Source organism: Bos mutus, chromosome 3 (assembly GCF_027580195.1).
Source record: "Bos mutus isolate GX-2022 chromosome 3, NWIPB_WYAK_1.1, whole genome shotgun sequence".
Lineage (NCBI taxonomy): Eukaryota > Metazoa > Chordata > Mammalia > Artiodactyla > Bovidae > Bos > Bos mutus.
Genome location: NC_091619.1, coordinates 14,089,795 through 14,106,908, shown reverse-complemented (window position 1 = coordinate 14,106,908; position 17,114 = coordinate 14,089,795). Strand labels below are relative to the sequence as shown.

General features: G+C 41.7%; 1 protein-coding gene across 2 annotated transcripts in view; it reads left to right on the top strand.

Annotated features, from left to right (window-relative positions):
- Positions 1–1,184: 1,184 nt before the first annotated feature.
- The window catches only part of LIX1L (limb and CNS expressed 1 like), a 30,271-nt gene continuing 14,341 nt past the window's right edge, over positions 1,185–17,114 (top strand). For both annotated transcript variants that reach the window (XM_070367046.1, XM_070367044.1), the window contains exons 1-3: positions 1,185–1,560; positions 12,195–12,358; positions 15,140–15,280. In XM_070367046.1, coding sequence (XP_070223147.1) covers positions 1,269–1,560; positions 12,195–12,358; positions 15,140–15,280 — 597 coding nt within the window. In that variant the 5' untranslated portion in view covers positions 1,185–1,268. The remainder of the gene's footprint in view (positions 1,561–12,194; positions 12,359–15,139; positions 15,281–17,114) is intronic.

Below are 17,114 nucleotides of genomic sequence, written 5' to 3'. Positions count from 1 at the left end.
AGATTCCTACAAAGAATCTGCCCCCTCCACCATCAGCAGCTATATTACAGTAGATTAACTGTCCCTCTTTCAAGCTTCCTGCTTCTTGACCACTCACAGTTTTCCCCTGGTAGGGGGCTAACTTTCATCTCACCAACTGCATTTCATCCATTTTTTTTTTCTACTTCTGCTTCTGTTTCCCCATCCTTGATTTACGAGGCTCTGTTGGGTGGAGAGGGAGGGAGAGAGAGAAATAGTATAATTTCCACCTAGGTAAAAATGGTATGATATTCAACTGACAAAGGGTGGGTGTATGTATGTGCATGTGTGTAGTATGTGTGTAAGAGTAACAGTAATTGGAGGAACCCAGCCTGAAAGGTTCTATGAACAAAGGCACCTGTCTTAATTTGCCCCCTGGACCTTTCAGCTTGCTGGTTTTCTTCCTGTACTCTAACTCTTCCTTGCTCTAACGATAGGTAGGGGAGCAATTCTACTGTTTCTTCCTTCAACGTAGAATTGGTGAAATCAGAAAATTACCCAACAGTTCTGTATAACAAAAAGATTAAAATATTGGAAATCAGAAGACCTATTGTCTAAACCTTCCTTTGCTACCTCCTGGCTATTTAATTTTGGACAATATATCTAGCCTGTCAGTTTCCTTATCCATAAAATAATAAAATCTAGCTAGTGATTGCAATTATTAGATAAGACAATCCACTAAAGTACATTGTATAGTGTCTGACGTACAGTAAGTATGTGCTCATTAAATGTCAGTATCTTTCCTTCCTTTAGCTCCACTATCAATTGCATATGATCTTGAACAAGTCATATCACTTCTCTGAGTCAGTTTCCTCATCTACATATATGAAATGAAGTGATCGGACCAAGACTAAGAATCTTCTCATTCTGTCTACAGTTCTCCCCAGTCATACATCCAGGCCCCCTTTTCCCCCTCTAGCCTCGCCCTAGGAGTCTGGCCCGCTTTCTAGTACTCGCAAAGATGCGCCGGAGCTAAGCTTCTCCAGGGTAGAGGTATCGCTTTTTCTCTTTGTAATTGGTTGCTCAGAACCTCCGCCTTCAATAATTTGCCTATGGTGGAGGGGCAACCGGCCAGCTCCCGCCCCATCTCTGGTGATTGGCATAGGACTTGGCTCGTCCCCGCCCCCGTTTGACTGACGGCTGGGCTCCGGCACCTCCTTCAGTCCCTGGGCGCTCGCTGGAGGGGGCGGCTGGGACCGTTAGCTCGCCAGGCTGGCAGGCTCCGGGCCGCTACTCCACTGGCGGCCGGGATGGAGACCTTGCGAGCGCAGCGACTGCAGCCTGGAGTGGGCACGAGCGGGAGGGGCACTCTGAGAGCGCTTCGGCCCGGAGTGACTGGGGCCGCGGCTGCCACCGCCACACCCCCAGCGGGCCCCCCGCCGGCCCCGCCGCCCCCCGCACCGCCCCCGCCGCCTCTGCTTCTGTCCGGGGCCGCCGGACTGCCGCTGCCTCCCGGCGCCGCAGGCAGCCCTGTGGTACTGCGGGAGGCCGTGGAGGCTGTGGTGAGAAGCTTCGCCAAACACACGCAGGGCTATGGCCGAGGTGAGTCTGCGGGGTCTGGCCTCCTCCGGGACACCCTCTCTGTAAGGGAGCTTTGCTCCCACAGTCCTCTGGATCGCTTTTCCTGGCTCAGAGCCCTCACATGCATTTCCTTTTGGGGAGTTTCCTTCAGGGCTACACTCACACAGACACGCACACGCACAGACGCGCATATTCATACACACGTTTAAGCCTCTCACCCCTCCCCTTTATTGAGTTACTACTATATTCTTCAGGGACCCGTTTTTACAGATGTAGCCGTCTTTTCTTCCCAATCTTTTCCTCTTTAGAAATGGACTTCCTCCTGTAGCTTAGTGCTTTAACATCTCTCTGCCTTTATAGACCAGTCCCCATTGTGTGGGATCCTATCCTTTATCTCAGAACCAAGACATTTCTCAGCCACATCCTCTCAGTCTTTCTTCTGTGATCTCAGCAATTCCTGGGCTCCGGCTAATTTACTCTATCTCCTTAACCTTGACTTTTAAATTCTTTTCTTATGTCACTCTGAGATTTCCAGTGCAACTTCAGATTTACTGGGGAATTAGGCAGGGCTTTCACAAGTCACCTGTAAATAGTGCTTTTAAATTTGGACCCCCGCCAGCTTCCTGTGACTTAGTGCCCTACTTCGGTGTCTTTTTAAGTATGGAACCCCTAACTCCAGCTTCTCTGTCTGTCTGGCTCTGTTTTCCTGGCCCTTGCCCAGGAACTGAGGATAAATCCCAGGGCTTGGCTCTCTCAATGTTAAATTCAGTGGAAATGAGCCAGACAGAAACACTATTTCCTTTAGAAATCTTCATCTTAAACATGCCTAATTTCCCGGGTTTCTGAAAAGGGGAATGTGAAGATTTTCTTTGTTGTTTGTGTTTAGCCAGTGCAGGATATGATTTATAGTGTAGAAAGAAATATATAGTAAGGGGTGTGGGGTACAGAATTCAGATCTGAAATTTCTGAGACATTACTTCTCTCTGCATGGTTAAGTCCCGCTTAACCTGGAAGTGACTGTATCTCTAACTTTCTATTTTGTCTCTTTAGGAGAGAAAGGTTGCAGGGCTTTCTTGTAATGACTTTTTTTTTCTTCCTTAGAAAGTGCAGTGAGAAGAGCACACACAAAGGCTTTGGAGTCAGACAAGTCTGGATTAAATCCCAGATTAAATCTCTGTCACTTGCCAGCTATGTCTCTGTGAAAGAGACTTAACTTCACTGAGCTTTGATTTCCTTTGGAATTATTGTCTCAATAAATGATATATTGCACCTGACAGATATAATAATGCGTACTTTAAAAATGATAAATATCCTCTCAAGTTTATTGGTTCATTTCTTTGGGAAGAATACATATTTTCTCTCACTGTTAAATCCTAACAGTGTAAAACCAATGATTCTTATGAAAACATTTTAAGATCCATTTTGCTTTATTTGCATAATGATACATTTCCCATCAGTTTCCCTTTGTTATTTAACATTTTAAACTGCTACCAAGGGGCTGGCATTCTGCTAGATGCTGGGAATACAAATGCATATTATCTTGAAATTCGTCATGAGGGAATTTAATTGTTTTTTCTAGTTTAACACCTAGATTTAACAGGGCACTGTAATGGAATTGCCATTAGCTATTGTCCTGTTACTTCATGCCTCTTTGAAATTGAGACCAAGGGAAGGTCTTTGCTTCTGAGCATAGGAGTAGCAACCCCAAATCTGAAGCCTTCTTCCTAGAATCTTATAGGTGTTTATTAAAATTGTAGAGGAGTGACTTTTTTTTTTTTTTGGTCTGTGTTACCTCAAGAAGCTCTGGTTTAAACTGAGCATCCTGTAAAAACTTTTGCATTTCCTTAGAAAGGATGAGGGTGAGGGTACAAGGGAATTATACTGACAAAGAGCAACCAGTTAACATTCAGACTCTCCAGCAATTCAGTCCTCCAGCTTGCCTACCTCACACCACAGTCCTTCTCATTATTTTTGAGTTTCTCATTTCCAGTCTGGGTGTCCAGCCAGTACTTTGGGAAAGTTTGGCAGATAGTTCAGCTTCAGGCAAGCAGAATCTCTGCCGATTTGGCTCAGAAGACTTTCACCACATGGAATCACTTACTCTGCTTCAATTAATAGGCAAAACTGCCACTGGCCTGTGTCCACACACCCTTGTGACTGATGGCATGATATTTGGGGGCTGGCCCTATTCCCCTGCATAAAATTTACTTTAGTCTTTGCCCAGACCAGTCCTCAATCCAGCAATGCTTTACTGGATTATCTTCAATTCAGATCTTTCATCTTCCTCCTGACTGCTCCAAATTCACCTTTTCCAGGCGTGGTCTTTAGATTTACCTTCACTCCTGTAGGCTCTCAGCATTAGATTCTTCTGTTATCTCACTTATTTGTCCTGTATCTCTCCCTGCAGTCCCCACCCAAGACACACACCGAGCTCAGTATGCTGTAGGATCTTAACCAGTTTAGTGCACAGGATTTGGAATCAGAGAATCTGGCCCTGTCAAATAGTGGCTGTGTGATCTTGGATAAATTACTTTCTCTCTCTAGGCCTCACCTGTTCCATTCATTCAGTTAATGAATATTTATTGATCACCAGGGGTGAACAAGAAACACAGTCCCTATCTTCATGGAGCTCACAGTCCACTCTATAGAGCATGTGTGAGAATTAATGATGCAATAAAACAGGACAATACAGCAGAAAGAGGATTGGTTTGGGAGGCAAACAAACATTGGTTCTGATTCTGGTTCTGCCACTGTGGTCTGTTTCCTAACTTGTTCACCATTTGTTCAGTGGGTATTACAACGCCTATCTTAATAGTTCTTTGCGGATTAAATGAATGCATGCAGCAGCTAGTTAGTACTCAAGAGGTGGTTGCTATTATATGCATGTGGAAATGCTTTGAAAACTGTGCATTTGATAGGTACTGTTAGCATTACCATTTCATTTACCTCCTTTCCACATGGCATATAGACCCCTTCTTCTAATGACTCACAGCAGGTAATCTCTAAGCTGGCACAATTGCATGAACAGCCAAGTTGCTTTCCTTATTCTGTAACTTCTGTGTTACCCTCTTCAAACCTATCTTTTAAAAAATTATTGCTCTCCCATGGGACTTTCCTGGTGGTCCAGTGGCTAAGACTTCTCACTTCCAATGCAGGGAACCAAGTTTTGATCCCTGGTCAGGGAACCATTCCCACATGCTGCAACTAAAGATCCTCTGCAGCCAAATTTAAAAAATATATGTATTGCTATCCTTATATATCACATATGGTTACATGATTGGAAATTCAGCCCAGCTACTCCACTATGTTGAACAAATGAATCTTATGTGGTATTTTCTGTTTAGTTGTTCCTTTTCCTCAGAATCACAGACAGCTTCTTTGTTCTGAGTGACCATGTAGTTATTAATAAAATGATTGGTCTGGATATTTCCAATGTTTGAAATGTAGGATTAGACCCTGTATTCGTTTCCTGTGGGTGCTCTAACAAATTATCACACACTTAGCTTAAAACAGAAGAAATTTATTCTTTCATAGTTCTAAAGCCCGGAAGTTAAAAATCAGTATCACTGGGCCACAGTCAAGGTGTCACAGCAGGCCTGTGTTCCCTCCAGAGGCTCTAGGGGAGAATCTGTTTCTTTGCCTCTTCCAGCTTCTGGTGCTACCAGAATTCCCTGGTTTGTAACAACATCATTCTAATCTCTGCCTCCATGTTCCTGCTGCTTTCTCCTCTTCTGTTTTTCATCAAGTCTCTTTCCCTAAGGACCCCTGGGATTATATTTAGGACCCACCAAGATAATCCATGATAATTTCTCCATCTCATATCCCTAACTTAATCACATCTGCAAAATCTTTGCCACATAAGGTAACATTCACAGGTTCTAAGGATTAGGACATGAACCTCTGGGCAAGGCGCATTATTCCGCTTACTATAGTCCTCTCCCAAAGTCACTGTCATTTTTCAGTCCCTCCCTTCTGCAGACTGTGCACTGTGGGCTATTCAGGGGTACCTTCTACAAACTGAAATAGGAAGTCAGGTGAAATATTGTTAACCAGTTTTCCTATCTTCATAGTAACATGAATTAAGCCAGGTCACACTATTCTTACAAATAGCTGTCAAAAGAAGAGAAGCAAAAAGCAAAGGAGAAAAGGGAAAAATATAAGCATCTGAATGCAGAGTTCCAAAGAATTGCAAGGAGAGATAAGAAAGCCTTCCTCAACGATCAATGCAAAGAAATAGAGGAAAACAACAGAATGGGAAAGACTAGAGATCTCTTCAAGAAAATTAGAGATACGAAGGGAACATTTCATGCAAAGATGGGCTCGATAAAGGACAGAAATGGTATGGACCTAACAGAAGCAGAAGATATTAAGAAAGGTGGCAAGAATACACAGAAGAACTGTACAAAAAAGATCTTCACGACCCAGATAACCATGATGGTGTGATCACTCACCTAGAGCCAGACATCCTGGAATGTGAAGTCAAGTGGGCCTTAGCATCACTATGAACAAAGCTAGTGGAGGTGATGGAATTCCAGTTGAGCTGTTTCAAATCCTGAACGATGATGCTGTGAAAGTGCTGCACTCAATATGCCAGTGAATTTGGAAAACTCAGCAGTGCCACAGGACTGGAAAAGGTCAGTTTTCATTCCAATCCCAAAGAAAGGCAATGCCAAAGAATGCTCAAACTACTGCACAATTGCACTCATCTCACACACTAGTAAAGTAATGCTCAAAATTCTCCAAGCCAGGCTTCAGCAATACGTGAACCGTGAACTTCCAGATGTTCAAGCTGGTTTTAGAAAAGGCAGAAGAACCAGAGATCAAATTGCCAACATCCGCTGGATCATGGAAAAAGGAAGAGAGTTCCAGAAAAACATCTATTTCTGCTTTATTGACTATGCCAAAGCCTTTGACTGTGTGGATCACAATAAACTGTGGAAAATTCTGAAAGAGATGGGAATACCAGACCACCTGACCTGCCTCTTGAGAAACCTATATGCAGGTCAGGAAGCAACAGTTAGAACTGGACATGGAACAACAGACTGGTTCCAAATAGGAAAAGCAGTACATCAAGGCTGTATATTGTCACCCTGCTTATTTAACTTCTATGCAGAGTACATCCTGAGAAACACTGGGCTGGAGAAGCACGAGCTGGAATCAAGATTGCCGGGAGAAATATCAATAATCTCAGATATGCAGATGACACCACCCTTATGGCAGAAAGTGAAGAGGAGCTAAAGAGCCTCTTGATGAAAGTGAAAGAAGAGAGTGAAAAAGTTGGCTTAAAGCTCAACATTCAGAAAACTAAGATCATGGCATGTGGTCCCATCACTTCATGGGAAATATATGGGGAAACAGTGGAAGCAGTGTCAGACTTTATTTTTTTGGGCTCCAAAATCACTGCAGATGGTGATTGCAGCCATGAAATTAAAAGACGCTTACTCCTTGGAAGGAAAGTTATGACCAACCTAGATAGCATATTCAAAAGCAGAGACGTTACTTTGCCAACAAAAGTCCGTCTAGTCAAGGCTGTGGTTTTTCCAGTGGTCATGTATGGATGTGAGAGTTGGACTGTGAAGAAAGCTGAGCGCCGAAGAATTGATGCTTTTGAACTGTGGTGTTGGAGAAGACTCTTGAGAGTCCCTTGGACTGCAAGGAGATCCAACCAGTCCATTCTAAAGGAGATTAGTCCTGGGTGTTCTTTGGAAGGACTGATGCTAAAGCTGAAACTCCAATACTTTGGCCACCTGATGTGAAGAGTTGACTCATTGGAAAAGACTCTGATACTGAGAGGGATTGGGGGCAGGAGGAGAAGGGGATGACAGAGGATGAGATGGCTGGATGGCATCGCCAACTCGATGGACATGAGTTTGAGTAAACTCCGAGAGTTGGTGATGGACAGGGAGGTCTGGTGTGCTGTGATTCATGGGGTCGCAAAGAGTCAGACACAACTGAAAGAGTCAGACACAACTGAGCGACTGAACTGACTAACTAACTGACTGACGCTATTCTTACCATCTTGTATGATCAGAGAGAATCTTCTCACTCACTTAATTTCATTATCTATTTATCCATATTGCCCCACTATAAAATTGTTTATTTTTATAAAATTTTTTTTATTATAGTTTCATGTGTCATTTTAGTATTTTTACTCTGGTGTATGTACACTCTGTCTTTCTCACCACTTAGACATTCATCTAATATTTTATCTCCCAAGGGAAAAACCAGAAGTATTCTCTTTGTATTGTTCAAAAATAAATACTCATATGCACACACACACACACACACACACACACACACACAGACATGCTTAATTTTACTTAGAGTTTTAAAGGTCTTGTGAAGCCTTATAAAGTTCAACCACGGAGTGGACTTTGGACCCTGGATTAAGATTCCCAAATTGGAAAAAACATCGGCATCAGGTTCTGCTACAGCTATGTGACCTCAACCAAGTCACTTACCCTTCCTTAGCCTGAGATAGACTAGATAATCTCTCAAGTCCCTTTTAGCTCTAGAAATGAATGAGCCTCATGGGCTTCTCTGGTGGTTCAAATGGTAAAGAATCTGCTTGCAATGCCAGAGACCCCAGTTTGATCCCTAGCCAGGGAAGATGCCCTAGAGAAGGAAATGGCAGGGAAGATTGAATATTCTTGCCTGGAAAATTTCATGGACAGAGGAGCCTGGTGGGCTACAGTCCATGGGATCGCAAAGGGCTGGACACAACTGAGCGACTAACACTTATGAGCATTTTCAAATGCAGATCACAATTCATTGCCTTTTTCCCTGATCATTTGCCCAATTTGTCGTTTGATACTCACATTTCTGAAATAAGACTCCCTATTTCATTTGGCTTTGAATAATTATTTTTAAAAAAGCCCTATAGTCTGTGCCAAAAGGGATTTAACTGGATATAGAATGGTCATATGCTTTTTAAAGGACCTTCCCCATTATAGCAGTCTTCTCCCCTTCCTCTTTATTTCAGTATTCTCCTTGTTGTTTGAGTGTCATGCGACCTGTCACCCAGCACATTGTGCTAGATTACCTCAAAGAGGGAACTGAGCCTGAAAAGATCTCAATGAAAAGAACAAAGGTGGCTAAGCTTTCTGGGCAGCAATGACCTTTGAAGATTCCTTTCTAAAACTAAGGGTGGGAAAGAGAAAGTTTCCTTTTCATGCTGAATTTTAATGGAAGAATGAACATTTTAAAAAGTCAGTTAAATATAGGGTATTAGTTAAGAGCTTATGCTGCTTTTCAAACCCTGGTTGGTACATGGAGTGCTTGTTTCAGTTGCAGAGCAGTAAGATAAGTTTTTATTGTCCATTTTGAACACCTTGTATTTGTACATTTTGAACACCTTCCTGGCAGGAAATATATGTTACTCATCCTGGCATCTCTAATGTCTGGAATAGAGCTGTGCACCTATTGAGTGCTCAACATTTTGCTTAGTGTGTATGTGGCAGCCATGAAAATGTGCTGGTTAATATCTGGTGCTGCAAGGAGCATAATTGACTGACAAGCTTAAACTGCTGTTCCCTCTGAGTTTATCACGTTTGCATTGAGGCCATACATCCTGTAGGCTGCTCTGTCAGTGACTGAGCGCAGCAGGGGTGCTAACTCAGGCACATCCTGAGATGTGGGATTCCTTTGGTTTCTGGCCAAACCTTTCTTGGAACTGTGCTGCAGTCTTGAGACTCTCATATCCACACTTCCTGCCTTGCCTCTTTTCTTCCACAGGTGTCAGACCTTGAACCTGGTCTGAAGGCTCTCCCTTCTCCTTCTTCCTCCCCAACAAATTTCTTACATGTCTGACCCATCTTGGTGTCTTCTCCTTGTCAGACCTTAACTCACGTAATATAGTAGAATTAACAAGTCCTTGTTGTAACAAAGGTTGGAGAGTGGTCATGGAAGATATTGGTGAATGTGTGTGATAATTTATTGTTATGAGGCTTTTAGTTAAAGCCATTTGAAATTTTGGAACCCTAGAGTCAAAGAGATCCTTTCCAAAGGCCAACTGATTTTATCCTGCAATCCATTTAAAAACCCCTCAGTAGCTTCCCATGGCTCCAGGATAAAGCCAGTACTGTAACATGACCCATCACATCTGACCTGATCTGGCCCTGGCTTTTTTTTTGTTCTTGCAACCTCATCTTGCATTATATTACCCCTCACTGTCTCTTTTCTGGCCACACTGGTCCCCTTTTTCATTGTACTTCTTGCTGCTACAGAGCTGTTGTCCATGCTATTTCTTCTGTTCAGAGCACTTTTCTCTCACCTTTTCACCTAGTGATACTTATATCCGAGCTTAAATATTACCTTGTCAGGGTAGTTTTCTTTGACCTTCTTAATTAGGTCACATGTTCCTACATTTCCCACCATTTACCACTCCTTTATAGCATTTATCTCAGTTGTAGTGTTTGATTTGTTTGAGATTACTTGGTTAATCTCTCTCTCCCTGTTTAGACTGTAAGCTGCAAGGGAAAAGGAACAGGGTTTTGCTCATGATTGTAGCCTAGCACCAGCACACAGTCTAGCACAGAGTAGGTATTCAATAATTTTTGTGGAATAATTGAATCTAGGTATTAGGGGATGAGGGGAACTGTCCTTGAATACAGTGTCAAGTCTGGAGTTTGATTTTACCCTGTTTACAACTAATTACTATTTGTGAGAGCTGGACTGTAAAGAAGGCAGAACGCCGAAGAATTGATGCCATCGAACTGTGGTGCTGGAGAAGACTCCTGAAAGTCCTCTGGACAGCGAGGAGACCAAACCAGTCAATCCTAAAGGAAATTGACCCTGAATATTCATTGGAAGGACTGATGCTGAAGCTGAAGCTCCAATACTTTGGCCACCTGATGTGAAGAGCCGACTCATTGGAAAAGACCCTGATGGTGGGAAAGATTGAGGGCAGAAGGAAAAGAGGGTGTCAGAGGATGAAATGGCTGGATGGCATCACTGATGCAATGGACATGAACTTGGGCAAACTTTGGGAGATGGTGAGGGACAGGGAGGCCTGGTGTATTGCAGTCCATGGGGTTCCAAAGAGTGGGACACAACTGAGCAACTGAATAACAAAAACATATTATGTAGATGGTTACTATTTCATGGATGCTGGCAGAAGCCAAGAGACTCTGGGTCAGAGACAAAGGCCTTTATTACTCACAGCACAGCATGTAGCACGAGCCTCCTGTTTGCCTGCACTGGTTTCCCTTGCCTCCCCTGTCTGACAAGGAGGGTTCAGGTAGATGCTTGCACAGGCCATGGGCTGCATTACAGGAGAGGAACACTGAGCTTGGGGAACCTGCCATTTTATAGTAATAGTAAGCAAACTTGTCCCTTATCCTAGTCAGAGACATTATTCCTCAATGTTTCTTGCTGCAAACTCAATCCTGAGAAATTATCCAAGTAAAGAGTAGTCAGGGGGTACTCTTTCTACTCCCTTCTGATGCCTATGTCAGAAGCTTTCTCTATCTCCTTTATACTTTAATAAAACTTAAAAAAAAAAAAAAAAGAGTAGTCAGGACCTTGAAATCTCGGCATACCTAGCAAGATGGAGAGTAGTGCTAGAGACTTGTGGAGGAATGTTTCCCAATATGCAGTCCTTTCTAAAATCATTTATGCTAGGGAAAGCCTCAGAATTCATTCTCTTTCTTTCCTTCTCCCTCTCTTTCTCTCTCCCTATCTCTCTGTCTCTCTCATATATATAGTATACATATAGTATTTCAGGGTGGAAAAGGAATCTAGCCAGGGGTTTGCTCACCAGAAGCACAGCCTTGAAAATGGCTAATAGGGCCATATGTCCTTGAGTGACAGCATTACTTAATGATTAAGAACATTGACTCTGGAACCAAGAATGACATGACATACATGCATGCTCAGTCATGTCTGACTCTTTGCAACCCCATGGACTGTAGCCCACCAGGCTCCTCTGTCCATGGAATTTTCCAGGCAAGAATATTGGAGTGGGTTGCCATTTCCTCCTCCAGGGGATCTTCCTGACTCAGGGATTGAACCCACATATTTGCATATCATGCGTCTCCAGCATTGGCAGGCAAATTCTTTACCACTGCACCGGGAAACCACCTGGGAACCAAGAATGCCTGGGTTGGAATTCTTGCTCTTCTACTTTCTGTTATATCCTTGTGCAAGTTATTTAACCTCTCCATACCTCATTTCCCTCATCTGTAATATGGGGATAATAAAAGTACCTGCCTCATGATTGTATGTGTAAAGCACTCTGAGAAAATATGACATACCGTAAGTTCAGTAAACATTAGCACTTATGATCATGGTGGTTATTACTATTCTTGGCCAGCTGACTAATTGTGGAATAATCTACTTGTACTTCATCAGGTAGTAACAATGGTATGCTGACCTTGGAAACTCTGGCCTCCAATATTTATGCTATTCTCTTTTGGTGTCTAAGACTAACCAAAATGTGAACTAGAGAGGTGAGGGAAGTATATTCTGATCTTCCTATGTAAATGAACTTAATTACAGCCTTGGCTTATTAATTTAAATGCTTTTAAATGGTGATAGGTGGGGATCTAAGAGGGGGTAGTCTCTTAACATAAGTACAGGTTACAGATAGTGTATTGAAGCAGAGCACCATTTGGAAGCATTCTTATTGCTGAACTGAACTACTTCTCTTTTTATAGTGAATGTGGTGGAGGCACTTCAGGAATTCTGGCAGATGAAACAGTCACGAGGGGCTGACTTGAAGAATGGGGCCCTAGTGGTTTATGAGATGGTTCCCGCCAACAGTCCTCCCTATGTCTGTTATGTCACCCTGCCTGGGGGAAGTTGCTTTGGGAGTTTCCAGGTAAGAGCTGGGAGGCAAATGTAGCAGAGATAAATCCGTAGGTGCTAGTAGTGGCTTTCTCTATCACTTTGATCATTAAATCTCTGTCCAAAGTCACCTATTTGAGGACTTGGACCAGTTCTGGGTAAATCATTCTAATAAGCATCTGAGGCTCATTTGACCAGAAAACAACCTTGGTAGTATGCTTTTCTTTTTAGTGTGTGTGCTAAGTCACTTCAGTCGTGCCTGACTCTGAGATCCTATGGAGCCTGCCAAGCTCCGCTATTCATGGGATTCTCCAGATAAGAATACTGGAGTGGGTTGTCATGCCCTCCTCTAGTGGGTTTGAGTGTTTTTTTTTAATTAATTTTTAATTGAAAGATAATTGCTTTACAGAATTTTGTTGTTTTTGTCAAATGGGTTTGAGTTTTTGAAAGCTGAAAGAAAAGCAAACTACTAGCATCTAACTCATGTTCTGATCTGGCTTTCCAGGTTCCTGCTGTCTCTTTTTGAGGACATAGGATAATATCCATTGCCCGCACTACTTTTTCATAGGCTATGGCCAAGGAAAGCAGTGTTTGAGTTCTCTAAGAAATCAAAGGAGAAGGACTATGTATGGTGGAAATAGTACTCATCTAAGAGTTAGGCAGATCCAAATTCTCATTCCCCTGACTGCTAGCAGGGCAAGTCAAGTAATTTCTATGGGCCTCGGTTTCTCCATCTATAACATGAAGGAGACAGAGTAGAGTATTTCTAGCCAGTATTTCTGGTCCTAACATTCTACAATTATATAAAAGACTTGTATATGATGATGAAAATAGTTGATGCTATTGTAGGGTAACAAGAAATTTGACCAGTGTGAATATTATCATCAAAGATGAATTTTTCACATTGTAGACAGGAAAGTAGCTTCCTGAAATGTCAACTTAGAGCCTGAATAGGAATTTAGGGAGGAGACTAGACACTTTTGTTCTGTTTTCTGTATGGCTTGAATAACCCTTAGACAAAGTTATACCCTCTGCTATGTGCTTCCATAGCACCTTGAACTTCCCGTATCAAATCACTTACCACAACATATCGCTATTGAGTGTTTCTCTGTCCTAGTGGACTATGCTCTATGGTGGCAGATAGTGTCAGTCTTCTTTCTTATTCAGTTTTAAATCTCTACCGTCCAACTCAGTGCCCAGCACAGAATAGACATTTAATAAATCTGTTGCACGAATGAGTGCCATTGTAGCTCAGTTGCAGTCTCAAATAGAAACTGTCCAAAGAGAGCTTCATTTCAAATCAGGTGACTAAATGTTTCTCTCAGAACCCCAGCCATTTCAGAGAAATAAATATGTGCCCAAGATAACTAATGTCTATCTTTTGCTTCTAGAAAATAAGATCTTTGCTTCCTTCTCCTACCTCATCATATCGTTGAATAAAGATTTAGTAATCTAATGGTGATGCCCCAAGTGAGTGGAAGTCACTCAGTCGTGTCCAACTCTTTGAGACCCTATGGACTATACAGTCCATGGAATTCTCCAGGGCAGAATACTGGAGTGGGTAGCCTTTCCCTTCTCCAGGATGCCCCAAACTGGGGCATTCAATTTCTGTTATTTCCTGAAAGAGTAGAATTATCTCTCTTGGCCTCTTTTAGCTTTTATCTTTTATATGCACTGTGGCAGGTGATATTTCTCCTGCTGGTTTTCTTCATAGATGATTTTTCAGAAACAGCACCATACAGTAGCATGGGCAGAAGGCTAATAAATAGTGAGAGAAGCGGAAACAGAAACTGAATAAGCAAGAAGATGTAGGATTAATGTATCAAACTCCATATGTTGTCTCAGAGAGGCCTGTCAGCTAAAGGAAATTGGGAATTACTGAAATTAAGGATGGCTAAGTAGCAAACATAATCTGGTCTACTTTTAAAAATTACATCACGTTCTTTTCTCTAATCCTAATCATAAATGACAAAGGGCATAGAGGCCTTTGAAACAGCCAGTAAAAATGAATTTTAAAGGTGGCTAGGGATCTGAAGTTGAGTGATTCAAGACTTTTGAAAATCAGACTTTCTTTTTGATACATATGTTGGATCCAGTGTAAAAACATGAGTTAATTTTTAATTTATTCTTGTTTTCCTTGAGTCAGCTTTCCTTTCCCTAGCTACCTCTCTTCTCTTTGCCTCCACTGGGAGGGGGTGGGTTAGAGACGATATAATCCTTCCTCAGACCTTAGACTCCATTCAGGGATAGTTCCCTGGCCCATTGCATTAGTGAGAAAACTGCCTGCACATAGCTAAGGGTAAAGTCCAAGAATCCCAAATGGGTGCTTCGGATAGAGACTAGAGGGCTCCTCTGCAGAAGCAGCCTAGAAACAGCTTTGTTCTAATCTTAGGTTATCTAGAGGGATAAAAAAAATCTTGTCCGTCTTGTCTACAGAATAAAAGAACAAGATACAGATTTCTAACAGACTGGCGAGAATCTGGCTTTTGAGTAATTAATTCTGTTGACAGTTTAAACAGAGGTACTTTTTGTATCCAGTGATTATATGCTGACTTCAGCAATCTCCTCCATCCTGCCTTCAATTTGGTATGAGCTACAGCTGTCTCCAGTTCCTTAATGACTCCAGGATGTTGAATCAAACTTATGCCTCCAAGTGCCCTGACCATTTTACAATAAAAACTTTGGACAGCGTCTAGAACAAACTGAGTTTTCCAAAGAGTATCCAAGTGTTGTCTATGCCAAGTGTTTCCCTCTACTTCTTCCTTCCTCTCTCTCAGATACACATATACACATATTTTCTCTGTTTACTGCCTAGTTTTGCCCCACAAAAGCTGAAGCCCGGCGGAGTGCTGCAAAGATTGCACTAATGAACTCTGTGTTTAATGAACATCCTTCCAGAAGAATCACTGATGAGTTCATTGAGAAGAGTGTCTCTGAGGCCCTGGCATCTTTCAATGTAAGTTACTTGGAGTTGGAAAGGAGGAGAGTGGGGGATGGGAGAATTGGCTGATTGTGAAATCTTGTGTATTACTGGGAAGCAGAGCATGAATTCTTGGTTTTCTTTCCTGTCTACATTTCTGTTCTGTTTATTTTCTATCAGTCTTTTGTATTACATGCTCCAAATGCTTCAGTCTCTAAATCTATGTATGTTTTTGTTTTTGTTATTTTGTCTCTTTCATTATGCCTCTGGTATCTAGAAATCTTTATTTCAAGATTTATGGACTTTTAGAGATATTATAAAATAAAAATTGAACCAGAATTTTGCTTTTCCCAATTTTGGTTTAAGACCTTACTCCCTTTTTCCTTCGCTCTTTTTTTATACAACTGTTTTCATTGTCACTTGTTTCCTGCCTCCATTACTTCATCTTATTAATAAAGAACATGTTACAATATAAGTGTCTTGTCTTCACGTTTCTAGGAATGTGGAGGATAATTTATTTACTCTCTTTAAAAACAACATCTCTTCTTTCAAATGATGACAATGATGATAACCATAGCAAATCCTAATTGAGTATTTATTTTGTACCAGGGACTATTCTAGGGGATTTATATGTAGTTTATCTCCTTTCATCTTCACAACAGTCCTATGAGGTATGGTGGTGGTGGTGGTTTAATCGCTAAGTTGTGTCTGACTCTTGCGACCCGGTGGACTGTAGCCTGCCAGGCTCCTCTGCCCATGGGATCCTCCAGGCAAGAATACTGGAGTGGGTTGCCATTTCCTTCTCCCAGGGCATCTTCCCAACCCAGGAAACGAACCTGGATCTCCTGCACTCCAGGCAGATTCTTTACCAACTGAGCTATGAGGGAAGCCCTCCCTATGAGGTATAAATACTATTCATACCCCTCTTTTACAGATGAGGAAATTAAAAACATAGAAGTGAAGTTTTGCCTAAAGTAATATAGCTTGTAGATGGTAGAACCAAGACTAGAACCCAAGTCAGCTTACAAACTTTTCTAGCTTAGAGGTACATCTTAAAAATTAGCACTGCTTTCATCCTTCCTCTCAAAAGACCATTGATAGGGAGATAAAGTCATATCAATTTTCTGTTTCTGTTTTCTTTACATTTAAGATGTAATTACATATACTAAACTGCTTCACTTATCTGTTTTGGAGATTAGTGTTGAACACTTTGATTCATAATCCTTCTGTTACCTAGGACCCATCTGTTTTTCTCCTATTACCCTGTCAAGCAGTGTCTGCAGGGAATAAAACATTTTATATTAATCAAATTAGTTAAAATTTTAAAAGCACGTTTTTCAGTCTTAAATCATCTAATGTATCATCATTATAAAATGAAACATTAGTTTGGATTATAGAAAGCAGTGCTTATGAGCATGGGCTCTGAATTTATTTTGAAATTTTGGTTCTACTTGTTATGTGACTTTGAACAAGTTAGTTTTTTCCAGTTTCCTCATCTGTAAAATAGGATAACAGTTATACCTATCACATAGGATTCTTGGATAAAAGAGATTATGTTCCAGCATTTAGCACATGTTATCTGTTTAGGTGCCTTTGGATGCAAGTAATAGAAAAATCTCACTTCAAATTGACTTAATAAATAAAGGAAGGAAATTTATTACCTAACATGATAAGAAGTCTAGAAGTAGGGCAGATTTCAGGACTGGATGACTCCATGGATTAAGAATGTCATCATTTAGGACAGCAGCTCCAACCTGGACTTCAAGCCTGAAGACCAGTCCCATTTTGACATAAAGGACGAGTTCTGTTGTCCCATCTGCAGGAGCACACTCTTGGGAGGGTGAAGTGGGGAGACACTCAGGTGCAAAAT